Below are 25,056 nucleotides of genomic sequence, written 5' to 3'. Positions count from 1 at the left end.
TTGAAATTAATACCATATGTCCATCTACTAAAAATCTTGAGCGGGTTTGAATCTCTGTGACCTCGACCTCATAGTCAACCTTTCTGAAAATCACCTAGAATTTTCAATTTTATACCATAGGTGCATCTACCAGGAGGCTGAGGGCTAGCAGTAGCTATAGCTGGCTTCTTAGCCTTGTAGTCAAAGTGGTTGGTGTGAAACGTTGAGTTCCCTTTCATCTGCTGCTTCATCCCTGATTCTACCACTCCTGCAGGTGACCAATGAGCTGTTGGACAAAGTGGGTGAAGTGGAGACCAACCTGCAAAGTCACGCCCAGTTTCAAGACCGGATGAACAGACTGACTGACTGGGCCGTCATCACGCACCAGACGGTCACGACCCGCGGCCTGAATCCTGGCCAGGCACTGGTAGGTGGACTAAACAGAACTCAGAAAACTAATACACTGGTGCTCACTGAAAATCCATCAATTCTATGCAGGCCTGTTCTCTTATATGATTTTTAAATACGCTGTAGGATCTGGAGGCTTCCATGAAGGACAGAAAGAAGGAGCTGGAGGACCTGTTAGCTCATTCAATAGAGCTGCAGAGACGACAGCAGCTGTTGCCTCAAGAAAAGGTTTCCATAGTAATATAATTTAATAACAAAGTACTAGTGATTGTGGCATATAATTACACATTATTGCACTGTTGAAGTGCTGCTGCCTCACCTTGGGCCAAAAAGATACAATTTCCTGTAATTTCTTAGTTTAATTAGCTCTTTATCTGGTTACACACCATTTCTAATGCTATTATTTTGTACTAAGTCTATATATATGTTTGTGTGTGTGTGTCTCCTTATGCGCTATCATGTGTATAGGCTAAGGTTGAGCAGCTGGCAGCTGACTGGAAAGCCTTGGATGGCCGGCTGAGGGAATCTCTTGAGCCACCTCTGTCTCCATGGACACATCACCAACATGTAGTCCAACACCAGCAGCTGGGTAAAAAAAAAAATCCAAGAAATGCAATTATTTCTCTCTTTATGTATCGCTGCCTCTGTTTTTATGGTGCATCAAGGGCATAAGGAAGAAGGCATCCAAAACTTGCCCCAGTGAAGTATTTAAAAATGAGATGCTTGTGGATCATTAGCAGGGCATGACAAAAATAAGTAATAAGTTCTTAAATTTGCAATTCCCCTTTGTCCTGCCTTAATCTGGAACATGAAATGCTTGATTAAAAATAACAAGAGGTGAGCGGCAAAGGTTGTAGCAAACTAAAACAGTCCCCGATGGCTCGTTCGTCATGATTTGGTATGGTGCTACTATCCTCTGAGAGCCTTTTGACAACACCACCTCCCTCCTTCTAACATCTTTAATGTTTGTTGCATCATTTCCTTTTAAAGGAGCTCTATATGTCAAACCTTGCTTGGATCAAGATTTCTTCCTTTTTTTTTTTTCTTTTCCTCCCCCCACCCCTGCTTCAGTGTCTGCCGTCCCTTCAGCCGTGCAGATGGCCAGCTTGGTGAGCGAGGACCCACACCACCAAACCCCGCACACACCGGACACCGTGGCGCCCACTGATCTTAACGAGACTGCCACTGAGCTTGCAGACTGGCTAGTCCTCATCACCCAGATGCTCAAGTCTAATATTGTCACCGTGGGGGACACGCAGGAGATCAGGACCACTATGGGACGTCTTCAGGTGAGAAATTGGTTGATTTTTTTTTTTTTTTTTTTTTTTTTTGTGTGTGTGATTCATTTGTTTTTGTTTTTTTTAAACTGAACTTTCACTAAACTTTCCTTGTATGTTTCTTCACTTGACAGGTGACAAAGAATGACCTGGAGCAGCGTCACCCTCAGCTAGAGGACATTTTCACACTGGCGCAGAACATCAAAAACAAAACCTCCAACCTTGATGTTCGCACATCCATTACTGAGAAATGTAAGAAAAAAGTTGTCAGGGGAAAAAAAATTAAATAGTAGCAAATATGTATGTTGTGCTTTAGCCTTTGTTTGTCCATATAACCACATCTGTCTCTGGCTTTAGTGGAGAAGGTGCGCAGCCAGTGGGACAGCACTCAGCATGGTGTCGAGGCACGGCTCCAGCAGCTGGATAATATGATTGGTCACAGCAACCAGTGGGAGGAGCGGAGGAAGGAGGTGATGGGCCTTATTGGGCACCACGAAGGATGTTTCCATAACCTTCTTCAGCGTCAGTCCAGAGATCCCCTGACTGAACAGCTTAAAGACAATAAGGTTAGCGAGGAAAAAAACACTGCTAAACTTTCTCTCTGTGACCTCAGTACACCTCATCTGTCCTCTTGAGGTCATTTACTGTGATTCTGTAGCAAGCTTGTCTACTCATATTCCTCACGGAGAGAAAAAAAAAATGGATCAAAGCGAACTTTATAACATATTAGAGGTCCTTTATACAGTCGTGTAAGTTTATACAAGGCGAGAATGAATAAATCACCTCTCTGAAGTATCACTTTGAACTTTAATAACGTTCGTACACCCACATCATCCATCATTTTAATTTGAGATGATGTCTTGGCCAATGATTTCTGGCACCAAATCCTGCCTCTTCTGACAGATTACAGGGACCGAACACTAGAGGGCAACTGAGTTTAACAGAATCCAGGATGCTGTATACACAGCTGTTTGCTCCTGGTGTGTGGTCTTGTAATAATGAGTAATTATGTATTTAAAATAGTGAAGTACACTTTTTTTTTTGTTAAAAGAAAGTCTTATATGGATGACTTACTTCCAAATGCTGAATTTGGAGTCTTAATCACCAGGGTCTAATGTAACATGCTTGATTAAGCAGAGGTTAAACAAACAATGTCAAAGAGCCGAGTAGCAGAATAACAAATTTGTGTGTGTGTGTGTGTGTGTGTGCATGTTGTTGTTTTTTTGTTGTTAGTTTAATATTTCTTTTTTCATCTTAGAGAATGAGTCATTAATATCCTCACACGGCAGTTTTTCATATACCAGGCTGCAACAGTATACAGCAAACGGCACAGGAAGATGGATAACTCCAATAATGATAAACAATGCCCTTCACAGTGACTTACAGTATTCACGCTGACTCACATCTGTCACATCCTCAGAGTCGCAGTCCAGTGTCACGAATATCAAAGCGCTGCATTGTTTTACAGGAGTTTCTCCAAGCTCTGGGCCGAGGCCAAGCTACAGTCGCAGCCTTCAACGAGTTGTCTAATCACCTTTTACGAGAGTATTCTACCGATGACACCAGGAGGATCAAAGAGGTCGCAGATAAACACAATGCTGCCTGGAACAGCCTCAACAATAGGTGCATACAAGTTGGCCCGCTCACCCTCTCACTGTGCTTCAAGGCAGATACCCTTTAACAGTATTAAATGTTTTTGAAGTTATTGCTATATCTCATATATAGCTATGCGTTTGTCTCAATCATATTAATGGACAGGGCCAATGACCGTCACACGCAGCTGGACAGTGACCTGAAGAGCGTGCAAGTGTCTCTCAGGGAGCTCGAGTCCTTCCTCAAATGGCTCCAGGAGGCTGAGACTACGGTCAACGTTCTCGCCGATGCCTCCCAGAGGGAAGATGTGTCGCAGGACTCCGCCCACGCGAAGGAGCTGAGGCGACAACTGGAGGTAGGGGCCGTAAATTGATAGAGAAACCGCGAGTATGTGAGGAATATATGCACAGGTGCCAGCCTATTATCTCACTGTCATCCTTCATTAACGCATCCTTCAGCTACCGAACAGGGGCTGGGGTGTGTGTATGCTGCTGGTTAAAGGTGTGTGTGAATCAGAGGGCGTGTGAATGCTTTTACACCTTGAACGTAGCTCAGTGATCTCCTTGTTCTGTCCCGCTTACGAAGTGTGTGTGTGTGTGTGTGTGTGTGTGTGTGTGTGTTTGCCCTCAGCTTGCTTGTCATTTACTCAGATGTTCCCTCCAGGATCAGTTGACGCACATCATCCTATACTCTATGTAATGATTTAATCCCAAAATCACCTCACCTCAGCCTTCCAGCAGATACAACAGGCGCTAATCTTCTTTCATTTATTTATTTATTTTTTACTTCTTGCTGAAGTTGAAAAGGTGTTTTTAAAAATGTCTTGTGGTCATCTCTTTTGGCTTCTACATTGAGCGACGTTTTAACAATCTCATTGCTTTTTCAGAGGAACTCCTTGTCCCTGGAAAAGCGCTGCAGTGTCATCCATCTTTCAGAATCGAAATCACCAGTCCAATAAAAATTCTGTGTTTTCTTGTCTTGAACGCTACATTGCCATCACTCCCGCTTCCATTTTCCGATCATTTAAAAAGAGGCCAAGGTTATAGAGAAAAATGACGCTGAATCACCGCATGAATGGCTGCAAAGATTTCTGATTCATCAACTTGATGCGAATCTGATGGTCACAGACTTTTGTAACCCGTTTGTTGAACCCTTGCCGGATTTGGAAGTAATGAATGCTATTATCACATTTACCTGCCCATTACAGTCATCTATATTTGTTGTACTGAACATAATCCATCATTATATAAACCTTTTCAAACTTACGTCCTGCATATTATTACAATTTAGTCCTGCAAAGGTCGTGTGTCTTACTAGAACACCAGAAACTGTCTGTATAAACTCCTCTTATACGATGAGTTGGGATGCCAAAATTGGCACAAAGGTAGATCTTAGGGCTCTGAAGGTTATCAGCTATATTACGTTTTAGCACATTATCATGTTGCAACCTAGCAACCACCAACCAATGGGCTAAAATTAGCCATTTGTAGCATTTTGCACCAAGAACACTTTAGACAAGCATTGGACAAGTTTATTTTCACAAACCTTAACTTATACATGTATTGTAATGTCATCGTGTTGCCTAGCAACCACCTATCAACCTACTGTAGTGAGTTCAGTAAATGTGTTAAAATAGTAACTAAGGGTAGTTTCCACCTGACTCCATTATGTTTGTGCTTAAGAGCAAACATATTGGTGTAGCTTTCCTAATTTGTTATCACCCGCCGCCTGTCTTTATCTTCTGTTGTCATTTCATTACCAGTTGGAGTCGAGATTGATGGATGGTCCTCGCCCAGAAAGTGGGTTTACATAACATAGACAGGCTTCAAGCCTTTGATGTTGTGGCTTTACTGAGTGTTGTTCCCCACAAACCCTTTCATTAGGTCACAATGACTGCTCTGCCACTGTTCGGTGCTTAGTTACTTTAATGACAATTTGTAGCCGCAGGCGGTTGTCATTCTCACTGCTGTTTTCATATTAAGCCCGCAGTTGGTGACTGGTCAGACTCGGTGACAAATACAAATTGGTGCATTAACTGATATTTCATGAAAATGTGAGGCTTAATGGCATAAGACCGAAAAACAACTGATGCTGTTGCGTGTGATGCAGTAATGACAGTCATGGCCACAGGAATCAACATACCGGGAAACAAACTTGTTTGTTCTCTTGCCGAGTTGGATTAGAATTGATCGTGACTGTCTGATAAATTGGGGAATTATGTGATCAGTCTGGTTAGTCTCCTGCGGATTTTTGTGGGCTTCCAATGTAGCCAGGAAATCGGGGATAAAGAATAATGGATTTCCAGTTCAAAAATTCCTGTTCTCTTCATTGGTCATTGGTTACGAAAAGAAAAAAGCTAATTAAAGCTTAATCGTTGTCAGATGACAGCTATCGTTTCAGGTTTGCTCAGTAGAGCAAACTTTGTGCCAGAAATCTTGTCCCTTTGCTACAGATTTCCCATAATCACAAGCAGATATCTGATGTCTTTACTCGGCTCAGCCACTATAAAAAAAAAGTCCTTGTTTTATTTATTTATTTATTTATTTATTTATTTTTCTGGGTTTTTTTTATGAATTTATAAAATTCCTTAAATAGTTTTTGCTTCACTGAGTGGAAGAAGTACCAGTTTTATTTCTTTTTGAATTAACAGACACTAAAACTTTGCAGAAAATAAGGTCGCCTGACTACATTTTTGAAGCGTCGGTAATTAATTACAAAAATAAATTTTGATCCAGTTCAGTGCGCTTTCATTATCTTGGCACTGGAAGGCAGGCTGTGCATGAGCCATTATAGAGATATATGTAACTTTGTTATAAAAAGGCACAATTTATAGAGTTAAATGTCCAGAAAATTAACTATTGAAAATATAGTGCATGTAGATAAAATAATACAAACTCCCTCTCATTAATTTGCACTGGTCCAGTAGAGACAAAAACTTCAAAGGGATAATTACCACCATGTTATGTAATTGCATATTGTCTTACTGGAGCATACAGGAAGTCACTTGTTTACATCACAAATCTGCACATTTGGTGGAATAATGTGCAGATTTATTCCATCATGAAGGTGCAAAGATGTACACAGCCTGATGATCTGCTTATATCTCGCTTGCCTTGTGCATGTTTAGCTGTGGGCTTTAGATTTATGTGGGTTTGTGCATGATTGTACTGTGGTGTAAGCAGATGAGTCGCACATGCTTTCTACAACCTCTTTCTTTGAAAAATGGTTCATAGTTTTATTAACCCAGAGCCAACAAAACACTCAGTGTCTCTTGTAATTCCCCGTGAAGCAGAGTCAATACTCTGTGGAATGACTGAAATGGATGCTGTAGCCAGTTAAACCTTGTCTAAACACAGCTCTTCAGTGAGCTCATCATGCCATCTCTCATTGTGTGTGTGTGTGTGTGTGTGTGTGTGCCTGTTGGTGAATGATGATTACTCTAGTTGGCTGCATCTTTTTCTTCCTTTCCACTGTCAAGTTACTGTCATTTAAATAAACTTACCGGTAATCAGGGACCAAAAAACAAAACAGTTTTTGTTTTGTGCGTCAATTTGTGTCACATCTTTTTAAAAAAAAAAAAAAATGATGGAGAGGCGGCTGGTCTTGGGTTTTCATCCTCAATTCAAATTAGTGCCTCTTGTCTTGTGGTTGGGAGAAAGAAGGGTGTTTTTCATCACTTTAAATGAAAGTCAAACATTAGCAGAGGGCATGAAAAGGGTTAAAATATCCACTCTATGGTTTATACTTTGTTATACAGCGTGGTTAGGAGTTCAGGAGGAAGTGAGCGGCTGCTTTTCTCTGCTCTTTTTCTTCTCTAAATGTCATCTCTCTGCTGCCTGGTGCCTCCAGCAGATACATTCTCTAAACATTCAGCTGTTTTCTGCACTGATAAAAGATACTTAAAAGCCTTTTATCTTTTATTTTTGACCTTGCCCTCCTACCCTATCTTCTGATGCTCTGCTTTCCACCCACTTTTTATTTTCCTCATTTTTTGGTTTTATCTGCAGTTTACCAGCATGTCCTCCCTCTTTTCTTCTCAGTTAATCGCTTAAAAAAATAGTATTTTTTTTTTTTTTTTGGCGACAAAAACATGGCTCTTAATTAAAGACACATGCACACCGTATCTCTCCCACACACTTGTTTGTGTCTGGAAATATTTTTCTGTAACATATTTGGCTTTTTAAAGAGATATATTATCAGTTATAAACACCGAAAAACATAATTTTCTGTTTTTGGTAGGTGTACTGTAGTTTTTGGCCTTTAGTTTTAAATACTTAATTTTTTTGGACTGCTAGTGGTTTTATTAGATAAGCGGCAGCAAAGAGACAGCAAGGAAGGCAGGAGGAGACACCACATGGGTAACGACAGAAGTCTGGTCTGATGCAGCCTGTGTTTGGCACCACAGATAAAAACTAAATCAAAAACAGTCACTTAATAGCTTTTTCGGGAGATTTTAAGTGCATTTGGCATTTCCTGATGTAATTTGTTCCACGATCATATCTCAGGTGTCTGAAACTGAGACAACAAAAATGGCTTCCTTAATGGAAGAGGAGAACTAGAGCTAAAAAAGTAGACTGTTATTTTTTTTGCATTGAAAAATTACTGTCTGAAACTAAAGTTTCTCAACAAACCTTTTTTTCTTTAATAAAAACCTTACCAATGGTTGTCAGCTACCCTAATGGAGAAAAAAGTCTGTCGCAAATTTCATTAAGAAGTTGCATAGGTGTAGTAACAAATTGGCTCAGTGTAGTTTGAAGGCATTCAGAATTGACCTTTAACCTGTATGGTGCATTATTGTATCTCTAGAAGCATTGTTTTTGGGTTCATGCAATCCTATGTGTTCTCAGATTTGCTGGATCCACCTGAGTGCACTACAGAGTAGGGCTGTGCGATATGACCAAAATCTCATATCCCGATATAAGAATTCTATCGTCCCAATAACGATATAAATCACAAAAATGTAACATTTTCTGTAAATTCTGTGAATCTCGGGCAGCTCGACTTGCGGGAAGTGTTTCCAGCTGCGCGTCACGTACCTGGAGTCGAGTGTTTTAACCGATGCATGAAACTATACATTTTTAGACATAAGTTGTAATGGCCGCCGTTTTCTTTGTGAGTATTTATTACACAGCGTCCTGCGGGGAAAAGCCTGTTCTAATGTTTGAGTCTAAGGTTTATTTTTTTAGCACCTGGCGGCTCTTTTTTACTTCTCATCCGTAAATAATCTGCTCTTTCACGTGATTCAGTTTATTTTGAAAAGTCTCAAGTGGATCTTGAGCTTTATTGTGAAAGGTTTATGTGGAACATAAACAAGCGGACACGCGATGGTGTTACCGTCGTTGTTGCTAACCACAACGCATAAAAACAGGCGCTTGTCCGTCCGTAGTGTGGTTATATTAAATATAAGAGAAAGAAGAAATTAATATAGCCACTACAGTGACCATCAAAACGATGAAAAAATATTGCTGTAAACAGTTTATTTTGCGACACCACGAAACAAGCGATAGCGTACAATAAAAAACGATAGACGTTTTTATATCGTCACCCGATATATATCGTTATATCGAACAGCCCTACTACAGAGCATCAGTAACGCTTAAGAACAAGCACTCAACAGTGTTGTCTGCAAGTATGAATGGTACCAGCCTTCTTGGCATAGTGTCTCGAGTGCTTGACAAGTGAGGATGTCTTGCTTCTTCAGTTTTAAGCAACTGACAGAGCCCGAGGTAATGTGGGGGTTGTGTAGTGGTGTGAGGTGTGAAACCTCTGTAAGATGTAGCCTCACCCACCATCATAAGGCAAGGTGAGAATGGGGGATTGAAGACTGCTGACTCAAGGTGGCTGGTAGCTGGTGCTGTAAGCCATCACCTCTGTTCAACTATGGTCGATCACAGCGGATGTAGATGGCCTCCTTTACTCCTTCCAAACTATCTGTCTTCTCGGTCCAGAATGTGAACACTGGCATCCTTGACGGAATGCCCTCTCTCCTGTAGGTGTACAGCAGAGTCTATCAAGCACTCGACTACCATGACACGGATGACTGTGAACCGACACAGACTTCTTGGCGCTCACGTCACACATTCGAGCTGCGATACTACAGTTCTTACTTATTTTTGACCTCTGCACATGTGCAAAGATGTATTTTTCTTTTTGTCATCAAAATGAAAAATATGTTTTTGACTACTCATGTTTAACATTCATGAGTCAGCCACCAGCTTCACGGGCACCTAAGCCGTGGAAGTGCTCCAGCTAAGATTGCCAGTGCAGAAAATGAATGGGACCGCTACTTCCCAGAATCCTGGATGCCTGAAATAACCCCTCCTTCTCTATATCTCTATTGTGTGTGGTTCTCATTTGTCCTCCAAGTTCTTGCACAATCTCTATCTCTCTCTGTCGCTCTCTCTCTCGTCTGATTGTCTCTCGCTCATTGATTTGTTTCTTGCCTGGCATAATGTCATTCAACCTTCACAACAGATGCATTGTTTGTCTTCCCTCAGTGGTGCTTTTCATCCGTCTCCCTCTTTCTTAGTCTCTCACTCTATTTTGCTCTCTCTCTCTTTCGCTCTCTCTCTCTCTCTCTCTCTCTCTCTCTCTCTCTCTCTCTCTCTCTCTCTCTCTCTCTCTCTCTCTCTCTCTCTCTCTCCTTCCCTCTCTTTCTCCTCTCCGGATCGGCAGCAGTAAAAAGTAAGCCGCGTACGGACAGCTTCTCTTCTCGTCCAGTGCAACTCGTGCCGTCCTCTCTCCCTTCCCTCTCATCTCTGCCAGCACTTTGCGCTCTTTCTCTCCCCGTTTATCTTTTTCTTCTTCTTTGTTTCTTCTTCTTCTTCTTCTTCATCATTTCCCTCTTCTCTGTCACTCTCTTGACTCTGCAGGGTGCCGTCACGAGTGATTTGTTTGATTCTCTTCTGGCTCTGCGGTCGAGGTGCGCGTGTGAATGTCCGCGTGGAGGAGAAAGTGAGTGTCTCGTCTTGTCCGGCTCTTTTGCATCATCGCGCGCATGTGTGAGTGCATGCTAAGAGCTGCGTGAGTGACTATTTATAAAGAGAGAGAGAGAGGGGGGGGAGAAAGCAAACTGAGGCTGCGCTCACTATGTTTATTGTGTGTGCGTGCGTGTATGTGACAAAACGTGGGTGCATGCTGAGCTGAGTACGCCTGCGAGTGAGTGAGTGTGTGTGGGGTTTTTTTTTCCCCTTCTCTCTCTCTCTGTGTACATGTGTGTGTGCGCATCACGTCAGCTTGGCTGGGGTCTGGTCGGCTGGAGAGGGAGAACAATATGAGCGGGGTAGGGCAGTGCTAGCATGCGGACCAGGAGCAGGCTGCTGCAGACTTGTAGCAGTCTTAAGATGATGGCCATGGTCCGGACCTCCCTCCAGAAAGTGGTGGTCTTCTTACACAGGCTCCAGAGGATGGCCATCTCCTCGCCGCGCTACCAGAAACTCTGCAAGGTACGTGGAGACACGGAGCTGGAGAGCAGAGAGTTCATGTTTTTCTTTTTTTCTATTTTTCTTTTCCTAATTTAATTGGATTTTCTTTTTAAACTTTTACGATTGCACTCGTATGTGTCATTTAAATGATTATTTTTTGATTCTTTGGGATTTGTTTGGAGTCTATATTTATCAGATGCTCGGTTTGTGTCAGCAAGCAGCCATAAAGTTTTTGCTGCACATGTGTATTTGTATTTCCCCCACCCCCAGTGTAAATGCTCTTGCTTTTCAGAAATCTGGAGCTTATCACCAAGTTGCCCGTCTTTGCCTCATCCATAGCTTCTCCTCTATTTTTGGCCTTTTTATTCATGAGTCATTCGGTTGTCAAGACATTCAGTTCCTGCTGAAGTTGTTTTGAGGACTCCAGTCACCTCCACAGCCTGTCGTTTTAAATATATATGTGCATATATACATCAGCAGCTTTAGGAACTTTTGGCACTTCTTTCACATATCAAAGAAGAATTCAAACTGTGCGTCCCTGCCGTAGAGTGAGGTTGTGTGTGCACGCTTTGTATTTTTGTCAGCTTTTAAAGTGAGTGCAGGCATACACAGGGATTGTGGTGAAGAGTGTGTTGTATTTGTTTTTGGTACACAACTATTTTTGCTTGTTTGGGATTTTCAGAGACATTGTGACAGGTGGGACTGATGGGACGCTGTTCTGTAACCTAATTTAATTCGATCTCTTGATTAAAGTTTTTAGCTGATCTCATTATGTTGACACGACACACCGGTTAACAGGTTGGCGCCACACACACATTCATTCGAAAAGCGCATAAGAGAAACATGAGGAGAGTGTATTTGGTTAAAAAAAGAAAATCAAAGTCAGCTTTATTGATTTTACTTGAGAGAAAACGACCGCTGATGTGCACCGGACTCGATGTCATTTTGTACCCCTGTTGATCATTATTGATCGCTGATCTTCATTGCCGTCTCTCTTGCGCTGCACAGCACTGACCTGCTCTCGCTCAGAGGGTAAGGGTGGGGGTGGAGAGGGGAGACCAGCTGTTGAGATTTGACAGTACTGTGCGTGTGTGACTGTTGGAGAGCGACAGACTAATGCATCAGAACAGTTTTGGATTAGTTTCCAGCTTCAATCATGGCTCGACAAACATGTGGTGGCTCAGTTTAATCCATCCTGAAAATTCGTTACGCTTTAGAGCTGCATGTTTTTGCCTTTTTTTTTCCTACTCACCAAGTGTGTGGTTATTTATTTATTTTTTTGTCTCTACAGAAGAAAAGCCAAAAATTATCACGAGAAAGTCTATTTATATGTATTTTTTCCCTGTTTTTTTTCTAGCCTGTCTTGTTTCTCTGGGAACAAAACAAGAAACAAAAAGCAATAGTGACGACTCAAGGATTAGACCTTGTTAAAAAATAAAAAAATTATGGGAGAGTGATAAACAGAGCATTAGGCATTTGGGATTAGGCATTTATTTCCTGCTCTTTCTCAGCTTATCTTGCAGATGCTTGACTTATGTTTGTTTGTTTTTAAACAGTTCTTGGCAAAAACAATTAAAACTAGATCTGTGGTAGCAACTCTACCCCTCTTGAGTTGATTTGTGGGAGGAATCAGTCATTCCACAGCCGATTACCCTCCCCTGGGTTGCATCAGTCATTCCAGCTTCGTTTGGCCTTCCCTTGGGGGACTGTAATGCCAGGGTAGTCCTGCCTCCCTGGGGTGCGCTCACTGGCCGGCAGACTGGAACAATGACATCCTGATGATAGATTCGAAATGGGCTCACCCTCCGGCTCTGGTCATTCTTTCTTTTTTGGAGGCAGACCACGGCCTGTTTATCGTCTGACACGCGTTATTAAGTGCAAAAATAATGGGAGCTGGTTCATTTAAATTTAATAATTTTAACATTTCTAATTATTCTCAGAGGAAATAACTGATTTCATATATTGTATTCCTTAGTTTCCTGAAGAACATGTTGTTTATGTTTTCGTACCACTCTTAAAATCGTAAGAAAAATAAATCCCACCAACACTTTCAATTTGATCACACTAACTCAAGTCAACAGTTCGTGTTTTCGTCTGACTCACTGTCACAAAGGCTGCTTTTTACCCTTGGAAAACCAATTAGACGGCAATATCAAGCTTACCTCTTGAAAAGCACGGACTTGCATCATGTTTGTCGTCACTACCTCTAACAGAGTACCAGTGCAGGGCACGGTGACCACTGACTCACCGTGCTGTGATGGATGGGAAGAGTATGAAATGTACAGAGTCATATCTTTTTATCTGTTAATCATATTTTTCTGGGAGCTTTTGGGTTTATGCAGAGCACCAGTTATTTTGATGTATAATAGCAAGCTTAGCTGTGTTTGCAAATGGCAGCCATTTAACGTTTTTAAAATTTCATCTGTTATTTGGAGAGTAAATTATCTTTTCCAGTTCAAAGCAATAACATTTAATGAGGTTGTATGCTCTGGGAAATTTTCTTTAATCTATACGGCGTTCCCCTGAGGCTGCATTCGATGCATTCATTCTGTACTCATTAAAAACATCGGCTAAATGCCTTAAATGTAAATGCGAGCTTCGCTGCATCCCGATTGTTCCTCTTGACCGGCCTTTCACCTGGCGCTCTCGCTCTGTAGCGTTCTCTCTTGAAAATTGCTTGCAAGCATGTGACATATAGTTTACTGGTGAATAGAAGCTCTGAGTGGCATGCCTGGTTCATTTATAGTGAGGCATACAGAGGGGCCCTTGTGGCTCATTTCATCTCCTCACTTTTGCTGCGCTCTGTCTCTCCGTGTGTAATCTCTAGCTGAGAATTGGGTGAAGGGCCCACCTCTCTCCAGAGGAGCGTCCTCCTACTCTCATTACTGTAGCGTTGGCTGCTATTTCGTGTGTGCGTGTGTCTGTGTTAAACCAAAGCCTACTTTAGAAACAGCCCTAAAGCAGCAAAAATGTGCAGTCATGCCTTGTCTCTGTTTCTCTGGAAAATGCTTTGGCCTTTGGGCTCCACACTCGATCCACCTTTGCTCCTGGCTCACTGCTACCCCAGGACAGGTGACTCAGGCGTGGGCATGGAGCCCAGCTGTCTGACCTCCCTGTCCTTGAGCTCCACAGGGGTCCTATGGGTTATTAGCAAGTGTTAGCATTAGCAGTTAGAGCCTCAGGTGCAGTCAGATTACACCCCACCCCCCACAATCCTCTCCCCCCAGTAACCTGGCTCACGCTCAGATTGTGGATAATTTATTTCTTTATTTTTTTCATGCATCCTTAGACACAGTTAGCTTACGGACACTCATGCATTCAGTTCTCCAACACATATGTGGATCCGGACACTCACTCACTCCTCAACTCCTCTGTGAGTGATGAGTCACAGGCGGGAGATTTATGTGGTAACAGATTCATAAATGCAGGTCATTTAAATTCATCAAGACCGTATTGGGAACGAGCAGGGACAATAAAAGAAAATGAAGATGGGTTTTTCTCTCCCAATCAACATTACATGTAAATCACCACAGATGGACTTTCTATTGGGAGTGGACTGAGGTGAAATAGCACTTAAATCACTGATACAGCCCCGAGTTAAGCTGCTCTCCTTTTCTCGATTGCCATTACGGCAGAAAGTGACCGTTCCATTATGATAAGATGAGAGGAAGAGGACAGAAAAACTGGTCTTGAGATTGAAAATCAACACCCCAGGATTAGATGGAATCCACAATATACTATATTTGCTTCAAATATAAACAGAGAAAGGAGGGGGGGGAGACCCTCAACCTCCTCGCCTTTCTCCTCCCTTTGTCTACATCCCATTTTGTCTCTCGCACATCCAGTAAACCCATTTATCGAGCCAGTAATGCATGCGTGTGTCCGGTTTGTGTTTATGTGCACTTCCATTAGTGGCTTTCAGGCACTTCCTAACACCAAGCTAAAGCTGCTAATGCCTGTGTAGTTTGTCATCACGTATACTTTATGGTGCTGGAAAGCTCTGTATTCACCCAGCACTTCAACATGTGATATTCAGAGTAAATAACAAGGAAGAAAGGGAAAGATATTGATGGAGAGATGTGCGCAATTACCTCTGTAACTGTGTACTGGTTAACTGTCGTGATCAGTTTTCAAAGGAGTTGTTTTTCTCTTGTGATGACTGCATCTTTGCACTGAGGCTGGAAACGGGAGGAAAAATAGCTTAACCATGAGAAGCACCTACAAAATTCACTCTTAAAAGTCTGTATACAAACAGAGAGAGAGGTAGTTAGGTATTGTGTAACTCCTAAAGGGACAATGCACATTAGTTAGCATGACTACTTGGACCCATCATTTTGCCGTGGCATGCATAAGTATTAAAAGGAATCACTGATACAAAAGCATCAAAGCCCAGTTAAAAGTTAATAAATTAAACACACCGAGCACAGAACAATGACATAACCATGTGACATATAACAGAAAAATCTGAACTAACATTACATTTTAGTGTCAAAGTTACTAACAACTTGATCACATTTTACAGTCTTGATACAAATTTGATCTAACGTTTCTACAGTCTTTTTTTCCCCACCTGTCTGTCCAGCTATTAAGAAAGTAGATGATGTGATAGATCTGAGGTCCAGTACTCAGGTTTACTAGAGGACATGTTTGTTTTCAGACAGCAGACTTGGCCAAAACTCACTGGCCCACCTGACACCGTGATCTATGGCCGGCCCAAAAATGGCCTGAGCCGAATCACGGCAAGCAGAGGGAGAGATAGAGATCTCAAGGTTTTTGCCTTTTCGTTGTTCTCCCTTATGGCATGGCAATCTCTCAATACGTGCTTAAAGTGCTTAAAGATTTGTAGAAACTAACCCGTAAGAGAGGGGAAAAAAGGGAAATATTGACCTGAAGGCAGTGAGGAGGCAGTCATTTTTGTTGCCATCTAGAGGTCCCTATGACCTTCCAGCTCTCTTATCATCCTTTCACTGTCTCATGTACCGCTTGCCCGACTGAGTCGGGGTGCGATCCAGGGGGCACCCTAAGTGCGGGAAATAAAATGAAGCATGCAATCATTTTTCCTTTGCTGTTCCTTCTATTCTTGTGCTGACAATCAATCTGCGGGGACAAGGCCTGCGCTCTGCACCTTGCCAGAGTCCCACCTTGCCAATATCTATGGTGAGCACACAAACAGTGCTGACTCACCGTCCATATTTTGCTTTCTCTCAGTGTGTATATGTGAGCGCCTGCACCTTTTTGTGGTGCTGACAAATACCACAGTTTCAAGTTGAAGAAGAGATTGTGTTTATACAAATGTGCTGATAACATAAGGTCAGAATAATCAGAAGGTGATTGAGCCAATTAGTATTCAACAGATTAGAAAGTGTATCGATTGATCCTGTTCTCACTACCCTCTGTTACTTCTCTCCTCTTTGACCCTTCCCTCCTATCTCCCCCCCCCCCTCCCCCTATTTACCTGCATCAGCTTCAGTTCTCATTCTTTCTCCTCTGTGAATCTCTTCTACCTTCGGACAGTTTCCCTCTCTTGTCAAGGATAATTAATTCTTCAAGAAGGAGTGGAACATTCGCTCCACGATAACGTCTGTTCCTGCTACGTTTCAACGCCTCTGTGTGTTATTTCCACAGTGCTCTGAGCCCAAATGATTTTGTATTTCATCATTTTTTTTTTTTTTAAAAACATCTATCAAAAACACGGTGTGCATTTGCAGTGATTTATCACTTCTAGAAATCTCTTTTGAAAGGTGAAACATTCACGTATGAGCAAGCGTCTTTGTCTTGATGCCATTCTTTCTCCGAATCTTGTCCTTGCTGTAGAGATAAACATTTAATTGATCTATTCACCTGTCTTTTAGGCTTTTTGTACAACCACTCAAAAAAGGGGGGAAAACACTTAGATGGAACTACAAATTATTTTTAGCAGAGAAATACAAAGACACACTTCATTCCCTTTCTTCTTGATCTACTATCACCATTTCACTCAGTAGCAATTTTCCTAATATCACCATAATATGCAGCATATGCACCGGCTCACCTCGCCCTCTTTCTATTTATGCCATCATCTGCTCTTTGCACACCGCTTCTAAATCATTCATGCTTTCTGACTTTTCCCTCCCATCCTCCAAAAACATTCTGCCCATCTTCCTCAACTCTTAGATGGCTTACTAGATGCTACTTGAGCCTTCATTCATGCACCCTTTACAAACCAGATACTTGCATTCTGCGAGTTTCCAACACTGAAACTATACTTGCGTGGATGTCATATATGAGTCGCCTCAAGGTTTATCATCCAGGTAGCTCATCTTAACATTTTTCCAATTGGTTAAATCAGCGGATGTTTACTTCACCTGTGTTATTTTGTCTGAATGTCCCTGACTTGGGGCTTTCAGTGGCCTAAATTAAAAAAAGGAGTGGAGGTTAAAAAGAACAAGAACCCCAAGAAAATAGCAGTGGAAGAAAGTGGGAAAGACAAGAGGAAAAGAAATTAGCCCCAGTGTAGAAGGTACTGCGATGAAGGAAATGGAGCATTGAGCATCCTCTCAGAGATAACACAAAGAGGAGCTGAAAATGGTTTTCACTGTTATATCACAGGAGATTAAAGATAAATCAAGCTATATATAGTCTGTAATCTGCATGCAGGAACAGCCTGCTAGAGTCAAATGCCACTATGGGGGGGGGGAAGGAGTTTGATGGGTAGTCACAATCACGTCACAGAAGTGTTGAGCAGAGTTTTTGTAAAGTCTTAAGTTTGCCCAGAGGAGCTCTCACTGTTGGCGTGCAGTTTCTGCTCTGACAAGCTTTTGAAAGGTAAAACTCTTCTTAAATTAGAAATGTCCTCTCCGTACTACATGGTTAAAAGATTAGACACGAGACGGAACCATGTGATACTCGAGAAAGTTGAGAGAGGGATCAGAGATGACGGGAGCGGATCAGCGTGAGCAATGAAAATGTTTGTGAAAGACAGCTCGACGTAAGCTTTAACTCCATCTCAGTGGTGCCTTCACACGTCGGACCGCAGACATCAAAGAAAATCCAGAGCTGTTAGGTGAGACAAGGAATCAAATTAGATGTACTACAGTGCTGCAAGTGTGGGTGTTCACTGGTTCAGCATATTTCATAGTTAGAGCAGAAATGTGTGAGAAGAGGGGACTTTTTTGTTCCTTGGGGAGAGAAGTCTGCCTTTTCTGAAAAGTAAAGTTACAAAAAAAGGTTTGACTCAAAAAGCAGAAGAGGAAGAAAAACATGTCATGAGAGAAAAGATGGCTGCCAAGTATGTTTTATTTTTTGTAAGAAGGACGAAATTGAAGTGAGGAAAGAGCTATCTAAACATGACACCGGGACGATGGAAACTGGGAAAAGTTGGATATGGTGACAAGATCAAGTAGGAACCTGGAAATGGAAAAAGGGTGCAAAGATGGGAAAAGAGAGACCAGTGCCTGAAAGGAGGAGAAGGGATTGAAGAAGAAAGGGTCGATAGAAGTGTGCGATTGCCTTTTCCATCTCTGGGGCTTGCAGGGCTTATTTCAGGGTCACCGGAGAGACGATCGCACACACAAACACGCACACAAACGGACAGACGGGGAGAGAGAGAGAGAGTTCAGAATCGACCCGAGTACTCGTTTTCAGCCTAAAGGATATTCTCAGATTGGGCAGGGGGTGAGAATTCATTTATTGCCTCAGTACATGAGTGACTTCATTTTCACTGGCTGCCTTGCTTCCCACTGTGGACAAAAGAGAAATGCCAACAAAGCCTATTACACATTTGTCCAGTTTACAGCCAAGTATGTCTTGTTGAACGTCTCCCTCTTTTAGCCTGTCCCCCGTGTGTGTGTGTGTGTGTGTGTGTGTGTGTGCAATTCGTGCCTGCTAAATATCATTGGGATTAGCGCCGGAGGCTTAATTAAAAAGCAATTACCTTTGGTCGCTGCGGGCGACGCTTGGCGGAGGGTAGCTCGACTAATCTGGTGAATGTTGTGAGGGACCCTCAGCATGTAGCGCGCACACAGATGTGTGCAGTTGTCTGCAGAATTAAAGGGGGATTAAAACAATTGTTAATTAGCGAAGTGGGGTGGGGGCTGAAAGGGTAGAAGAGGGACTGCAGGGCCAGACGCACCGTTTCCTCTGCATCTCACGGCCTCTGTGAGTTTATGAGGTTAAGTGGGCAAATGATATACCCCACATCCAATTCATTTTGGAGCTCCTAAGCATGTGTACTCTTTCCCATTGTACCTCTCTTCTTGCGCTTTCAAACACTAAAATAGGTTAGCAGAGTTAGCGCCTGGGCTAATCTTTTAATTTTAAAGCTCCAATTAGATGTCGCTAATGACAGTAATTAGATCATCTCTCTGAGACTCACTCTGTTGTGCCCTTGAAAACCCCCAGTATGCTCGATACAATAGAGGCGAATCTGCCAAAAAAAGTGTGGGGTGGGTCATTTCCTGAAATGATGAAGCTGTCTGAATACAAAGCAATGCTTTGTGTACACCTAAAATCAAAGATTATCTATGGGGATATTGAGAATTTAGCCTAAGTTGAACTTTGGATAGATCTAATTTTAGTGTCTGAAGCCACTCTAAGGTTAGTCTGTTTTTGGATAGGTGGGATAATATCAGATATTAGCCCCTCCCCTGCCCCAAATGATATATCTGTAAATAATTTAGTATTTACCCATGCCATTGGACCATGTTGTGTTTCATCAGTTTTGTACTGGCAGATTACTTGGCGTCCTTGGCCAAAGGGGCGAATAAATGACCCAATGGCCCTCTCCTCCACCAATAAAACAAGCCAAAATTATCTGTATTGGCTCTCAGCTGAAATTTAGTTTTAAACATTGGTGTTGGTATTGGCCCAGTATTGCGTTATTCAGAATGGGTGCATCCCTAGAGCATATAGGAAGAGAATTTGCGTTAAAATTGTGGTTTTGGTTGCCACAGAGACAAAGTTTTCACTCCTGTGCATTTTTAAGTTGTGTGTGTGTTTGTAATCTGTTTGTGCCCTCAGGTTTGACGATTTGTTGTAGTTCATCAAGATTTAATTTTGGATTGATGTTTTTTCATCCCTGAGAGAGACCAGTAATTACCACTAAACGCTGCATGAAAAGTGCTCATGCACACACAATCACAACACACACGCGCACACGCGCAAGAACACCCCTCACTACCCCCGGCTGATGTATCATAATTGTCCTCTTCCCAGCTTGCTTTGCTCTATTTATAGCTCGTTTTAGGCCCCACCCTCCGAGACAGCACTATGGCAACTACATGATTGACAGGCCAATTGTCAAGTGCGCTTGATCCTTTTGAGTCTACTGTCTTTCCTCCCGTTGACCTTCTCTCTGACATCACCGCCGTCTGACTGTCTCGCTTCAGTCCGTACTGTCTGCGTGTGATCATAACTCAGTTTGGATGGCCCTGCACCCCGCTGCTAAATGTCCCCCTCACACAGAGATAGATACGCAGCTCAGAGAGGAAGAGCGGGTCATAAAACGCACACTCGTACACATACTACCTTAACTGCATATGACTACATCCATTAATCACCTTTTTAACCTCAACCTTTGTGCCTGTGTATCAACTGTGTGTCTACTTTTTATTCACAATTGTAGACACCGCCTAAAAACTGTAAATGCAGCAGGCTTCCTACTTCAGCAGGGGTGATCCGTATGAAAGGCAGGGTTTATTATGAGTTATTACATGCAATTAAAAATGCTTCTTGGGTAAGGAGGCGGGGCAGACCTCGATGCCCAGTTTGTACAAACATGCTGCAATCTGAGAGATACTGAATGACACACAAGGGCACATGATGTGCTTTAAACACTGTAAATTATTAATGCATAAATCAGTTTTCCTGTTATATAATACATTAATATCGTTGTTGTTGTTGTTCTTTATTGCATATTCTGATGCCTTCGCAATATTGTGAAGCCAATAAAGCCGCTTGAGTTGAATTACAAAGAGTAATTTTGGCTGTCACTCAACTGAGGCAAAAGTGGCAGCATGAATCAAGCAGTAGTGCTCGTGGTTAGGTAGAGGTTAAGAAAATTATCACTCAGGATGCATCAGATTCATGAAAGCCTCACCCTTAATCTCCAGGAGATAAAGTATTGTATATTTTGAATAACTTTACATATAAATTGTGGTAAAATAAGTAGCAGCAGCCATGCTTCTGTACTACTGGCAGATTAAAAGTAATTAAAACAAAAACACCTTCAACAGATACGGAAAGATTTGTGGCCACCTACCAAAGTGGTATATTCCATAAATAAATCAAGGAAAAATGCTAAAATGTGCTTTGAGGGAGGACTAAGACTCACATTTTCATATATTATTACTGGGTGAAGCTTGAATGTCACATGCCCAAACGCACTTAATTTCACCCCGTAGTTTAACTGAACCTCTTCACTTATGCAGACCTCTCAGAAATCCTCCAAGGTGTTATGTTCAAACCGTTTCATTTGAGTGTTGCTGCCTGCGACCTATTTCTTTCCATGCCTGTTGTTTTTCTCTTGTCCTGCAGTTTAGCTGTACCTACTACTAACTTTACACAGTGCCCTGTTATCACCATAAGAAGCTGCAATTCTGTTTTTTTTGTTTTAATGTTTGTTGACAGCATGGGAAACGTACAGTCTCCATATCGGCATAGGCACAACCCTGGACGGTTCTGAGAGTGCATGCTTTGGGAATCGAGCTGATATTTTTTTGCCCATGCTTAGCCGTTTTGCTCTCTGCGGATATGCATTTCATTCAAGTGCTGCCTTTCTCCTTCTGTCTTATCAACTAACTCTATTTTGGAGCTTTGCAATCTTTCCAAGTGTTTACATATTTTTATATTTCAATATTTGTTTGCTTGTTTTGTGCATGAGTGGTTTAGTCGAGTCTTTTGCTCCCCCTAGCAAAAAAAGCGAAGTAGGTCAAATGTCTTTCTCTCCAACCATGCCCTTCAGCTCCTCTTGGAGGAAGTGTTTCCAGGCCAGATGGAGTTCTTCCACTGTGCTTTGGCTCTGCTTGAGGTTTTACTGCGGTTGAATGTACCCACTGCTATCCATGTAAATCCTAGAGGAATATGCTCAAAGAAGTAGCCTTGGTACTATTACTGTGTGCGAAGGATGAGGGGAAAAGAAAAAAAGCATGGGCAGAGAGGGTGATGGCTTGTGTGACACAGGAGGATGTTAAGGATAGCGTGAGATAGCTGTACATCTGCACTTAAAGAATAAAGGTCACTCATTCGAGGATTCTGATGTTCAGATTTTGGACTGAGAAGACAGATGATTTGAAAGAGGAGTAAAAGAAGCCATCTAGTTCTCTGTGAACAACCTTTGAACAGAGGGGCGGCTCACGACACTGTCAGCCAGCTACACTGCTGTCTTAAGATCCCTTCCCAGGCACTTCAACCCCCTACTCGCATCTTGCGTCAGGTGACCTCAGTAGGTCACCCTATAGAGTGAGGTAAGGTCTCACAGTAGTTTCAGCTGAAACATCTGTTGGTAATGACCCACAGCTTTCACACCTTGGCTCACACCTGCAGGCTTGGCTCACGTGATGACACACATGATTAATAGTGGGTCAACGACCACCTTCTAAGGGACGACTCCCACTTGGGTTTAAATACCTGGGACTCTCCACTTTTTGGTTATAGACTTTTTTTTCCTTCAAATGCTAAGACTAGCATTGTTCTTTCTGTACACCAAATTTGGCCACTCATCTCAGATTTGAGGTCATGACTCAGATGTCAGGAGAAACTCGCCACCTGTAAAGAAGCTTTTTCTGATAGCATCAAGTCTCTCTTTACCTCAACACACTATTTAAGATCCATGTGACTGTGGAAGGTGCAGAAACCCGACTGTTGACCTGATCCAAATTTCTCCACTTTTTTAAAAGGGTAGCTCACTCTGGGTGTCTGCCCCTTTCCATTCCAATAATCCTGTGGGTTTCACTTAGTACAATCCTATATAGCTAGCAAGCGTGATCTCCAAATTCTGGTTGCCATGACAGTGTCACTGGCAGATGGTTCGAGGAGAAAAGGGGTCCAGTGCACAGACGGGTGAGAGGAAATGAAAAAGAAATGTAATGAAGGAACATGAAATGTCATTTCTCCCTTCCCTACACATGCAGCAGAGATGGGCTTTGGTAGTTTGGTCACAGCTAAAGAAGTGCCAGAGACGGCCCGCTTTAAAGGTTGCAGACGACAGAGCGAGGCCGACCGCAGAAAAGTGCTGCGACTCGAGCTGAGCCTCTCGCCACCTCGCCGGTGCATTATGACACAAACTCACCCTGTTCACCTGTCCCTTTGGGAGGGCACATGTTTGTATACTCCTCTTCCTAATTACCTAAGTAATTTCCTTTTTATATAATAAAAGAACATCACAATCATAAACATCCTTGATTTGTATACTGCTCTATTATTTAAACAGTCCTTCTCATTCTTGGCTTAGCCAGCCGGTCCCGAGCAGCAGAAGCACTCAGAGATATCTGTGAGTCACGATGTGGGAGGCAATAATGCTCAGGAAAGAAGTGACCTGAATGTATAAAGTCAATCTAGGTTAAGTGATTTATGAGCTTAAAAATGATGAGAAAGTTTCCATTTAGATGACAAATGTCAATCAGGTGACGAAAAAGAGCCACGGTGCCAGTAAAGTAGTCTGGTGTGAGGAGGCTGTTCATTGTATACTCAAACCACTGGTTCAGATATTTTAATGGCTTCAATTATGATAAAACTATCTTCCACTAAATGGCATGCATTAGAGTAATTGTATCTGGCTTCAGTAGTTGTCCCTGCTCTTCCTCAAAGCTGTGCGAATATGCCCAAGAAGATGAACCAGTCCGACTGAGTAGAGGCTCAAACCCTGACCGTCTCTGATGGTATTTGTGTGTGTTACAATAATCCAATAATACAAGAGTTATAAAATAATCACAGCTTAGCGACAATCATTTACAAAGTAGTCAGATGTGAATTCGTATCGAATATCTAATAACGTCCAGCTGAAGCTCTCTCGGGCATTGTTGGCTACATTGTTGCCTTGGTGCCATTTCATCATATAAAACTGTTGCTAGTCTGACTGGATGGCTCCAACCATAGTTTGATATTTTCCCAGTAGAATGGAAGATATTGAGGTGATGTGCCGTGTTGCTGAATTGCTTCAGGAAACCGAATGTTTTAAGTGACTGAATTGGGCACAGATGGTCTCCGTAATGGAAGATGGCTTTCGGCATTGTCTGTGGAATAACGAGGTTTTTTCCACAGGTTTAGTGGGTATTATTCACTTCTGTTCTCCAATTTCAGCACACTGTTATCATAGACGGCGTAGTTTTTCTCAATTTCATCTGTGTACTTTTTTCATTTCTTTTCTTGTTCTTTTTTCAACCCCTTCCTTTTCTTTTATACACCTCGGTAGAAAACTGTGACACTGTAACTTTTCCTCTTGTCTGCGCTGGTTTGTTTCCATTTATAAACTTGGACTGGCGTGCTTGGCCCCGAGGCAGGAAGTAAATCAACTTAGAGGCTTTAACCTTTCCATAAATATGTCACTCATCACCTAATTGCTCAGTTCACTAGTTCACTTTAATTAACTAACGCCTGCACACACACACACACACTGAGCATCTAGACGTGCAGACACAGCAGCTGTGCCACACTTTCTACTTTTTTCTACACAAAGCAGACTGGATTGATAAATTGCTCTAACGCTGGAGGTGCTGGCTGGCGCTTGTTGATCTAATGCTGACTGGCTGTTCAGTTAAGACGTCACACGCTCTATTTCCATCTTTTTGTTTTATAATCTCTCCAGCGTCCGCCTCACTCTCTCGGTCTGTCAGTGGGTAGAGTGCACCGAGTGCCTTGTTAATGCTCAGCTGACATTTATAAGTGACTGCTTTCTTTGTAATGACGAAGTTGTTTCAGGCCATAATATCGATGATTCACCAAAGCTAGAGTTCTATTATGTAAACCAGTCGCTTAAATGGCTTTACGCACAGTGTGCTTTAGAGATAAATGGATTGTAGGCTTAAAAACTTGGACTTTACTTTTTCTTTTAAATAGTTTTTTTTTAACAAACTCCTTCTTATAAATGAGATTTGCTTTTTATTTTCTTTGCATTTACATCGTGTTCTTTACTAAACGTGTGATTTCCTTTGTGCCGTCTGCATTGACTTCGAAATGTTCCTCTTTCTTTTTATGCGTGCATAAAAAATTTCTTTCCCAGTTACTAATGGTCCAAGAATACTTTGATCTCGAAATCAGACTCATTGGTAGAAAAATGTTTGTGAGAATAACTCGATATTCCCACCCCGCTTTTTAGGTTGAAGTTTTTTGATCAGTCACAGTCTGTATCCGTCAAAAGCTCATTTTGTCCACAAAAAGCACAACTCATTGTTGCTGCGTTC

The 25,056-nt window shown here is 42.1% G+C and overlaps 1 protein-coding gene across 7 annotated transcripts in view; it reads left to right on the top strand.

Annotated features, from left to right (window-relative positions):
* utrn (utrophin) overlaps window positions 1-25,056 on the top strand; it is a gene marked incomplete at its 3' end in the record, with an annotated part of 194,758 nt that overhangs the window by 63,891 nt on the left and 105,811 nt on the right. For all 7 annotated transcript variants that reach the window (XM_082506782.1, XM_082506783.1, XM_082506784.1 and 4 more), the window contains 8 exons: window positions 254-406; window positions 514-615; window positions 856-976; window positions 1,459-1,676; window positions 1,799-1,916; window positions 2,022-2,230; window positions 3,133-3,287; window positions 3,423-3,612. In XM_082506782.1, coding sequence (XP_082362908.1) covers window positions 254-406; window positions 514-615; window positions 856-976; window positions 1,459-1,676; window positions 1,799-1,916; window positions 2,022-2,230; window positions 3,133-3,287; window positions 3,423-3,612 — 1,266 coding nt within the window. The remainder of the gene's footprint in view (window positions 1-253; window positions 407-513; window positions 616-855; window positions 977-1,458; window positions 1,677-1,798; window positions 1,917-2,021; window positions 2,231-3,132; window positions 3,288-3,422; window positions 3,613-25,056) is intronic.

Source organism: Aulonocara stuartgranti, assembly GCF_965226115.1.
Source record: "Aulonocara stuartgranti genome assembly, chromosome: 15".
In the NCBI taxonomy this organism is placed as follows: Eukaryota; Metazoa; Chordata; class Actinopteri; order Cichliformes; family Cichlidae; genus Aulonocara; species Aulonocara stuartgranti.
Note: the sequence above shows the minus strand (reverse complement) of the source record. Positions and strands in the feature narration are given on the sequence as shown.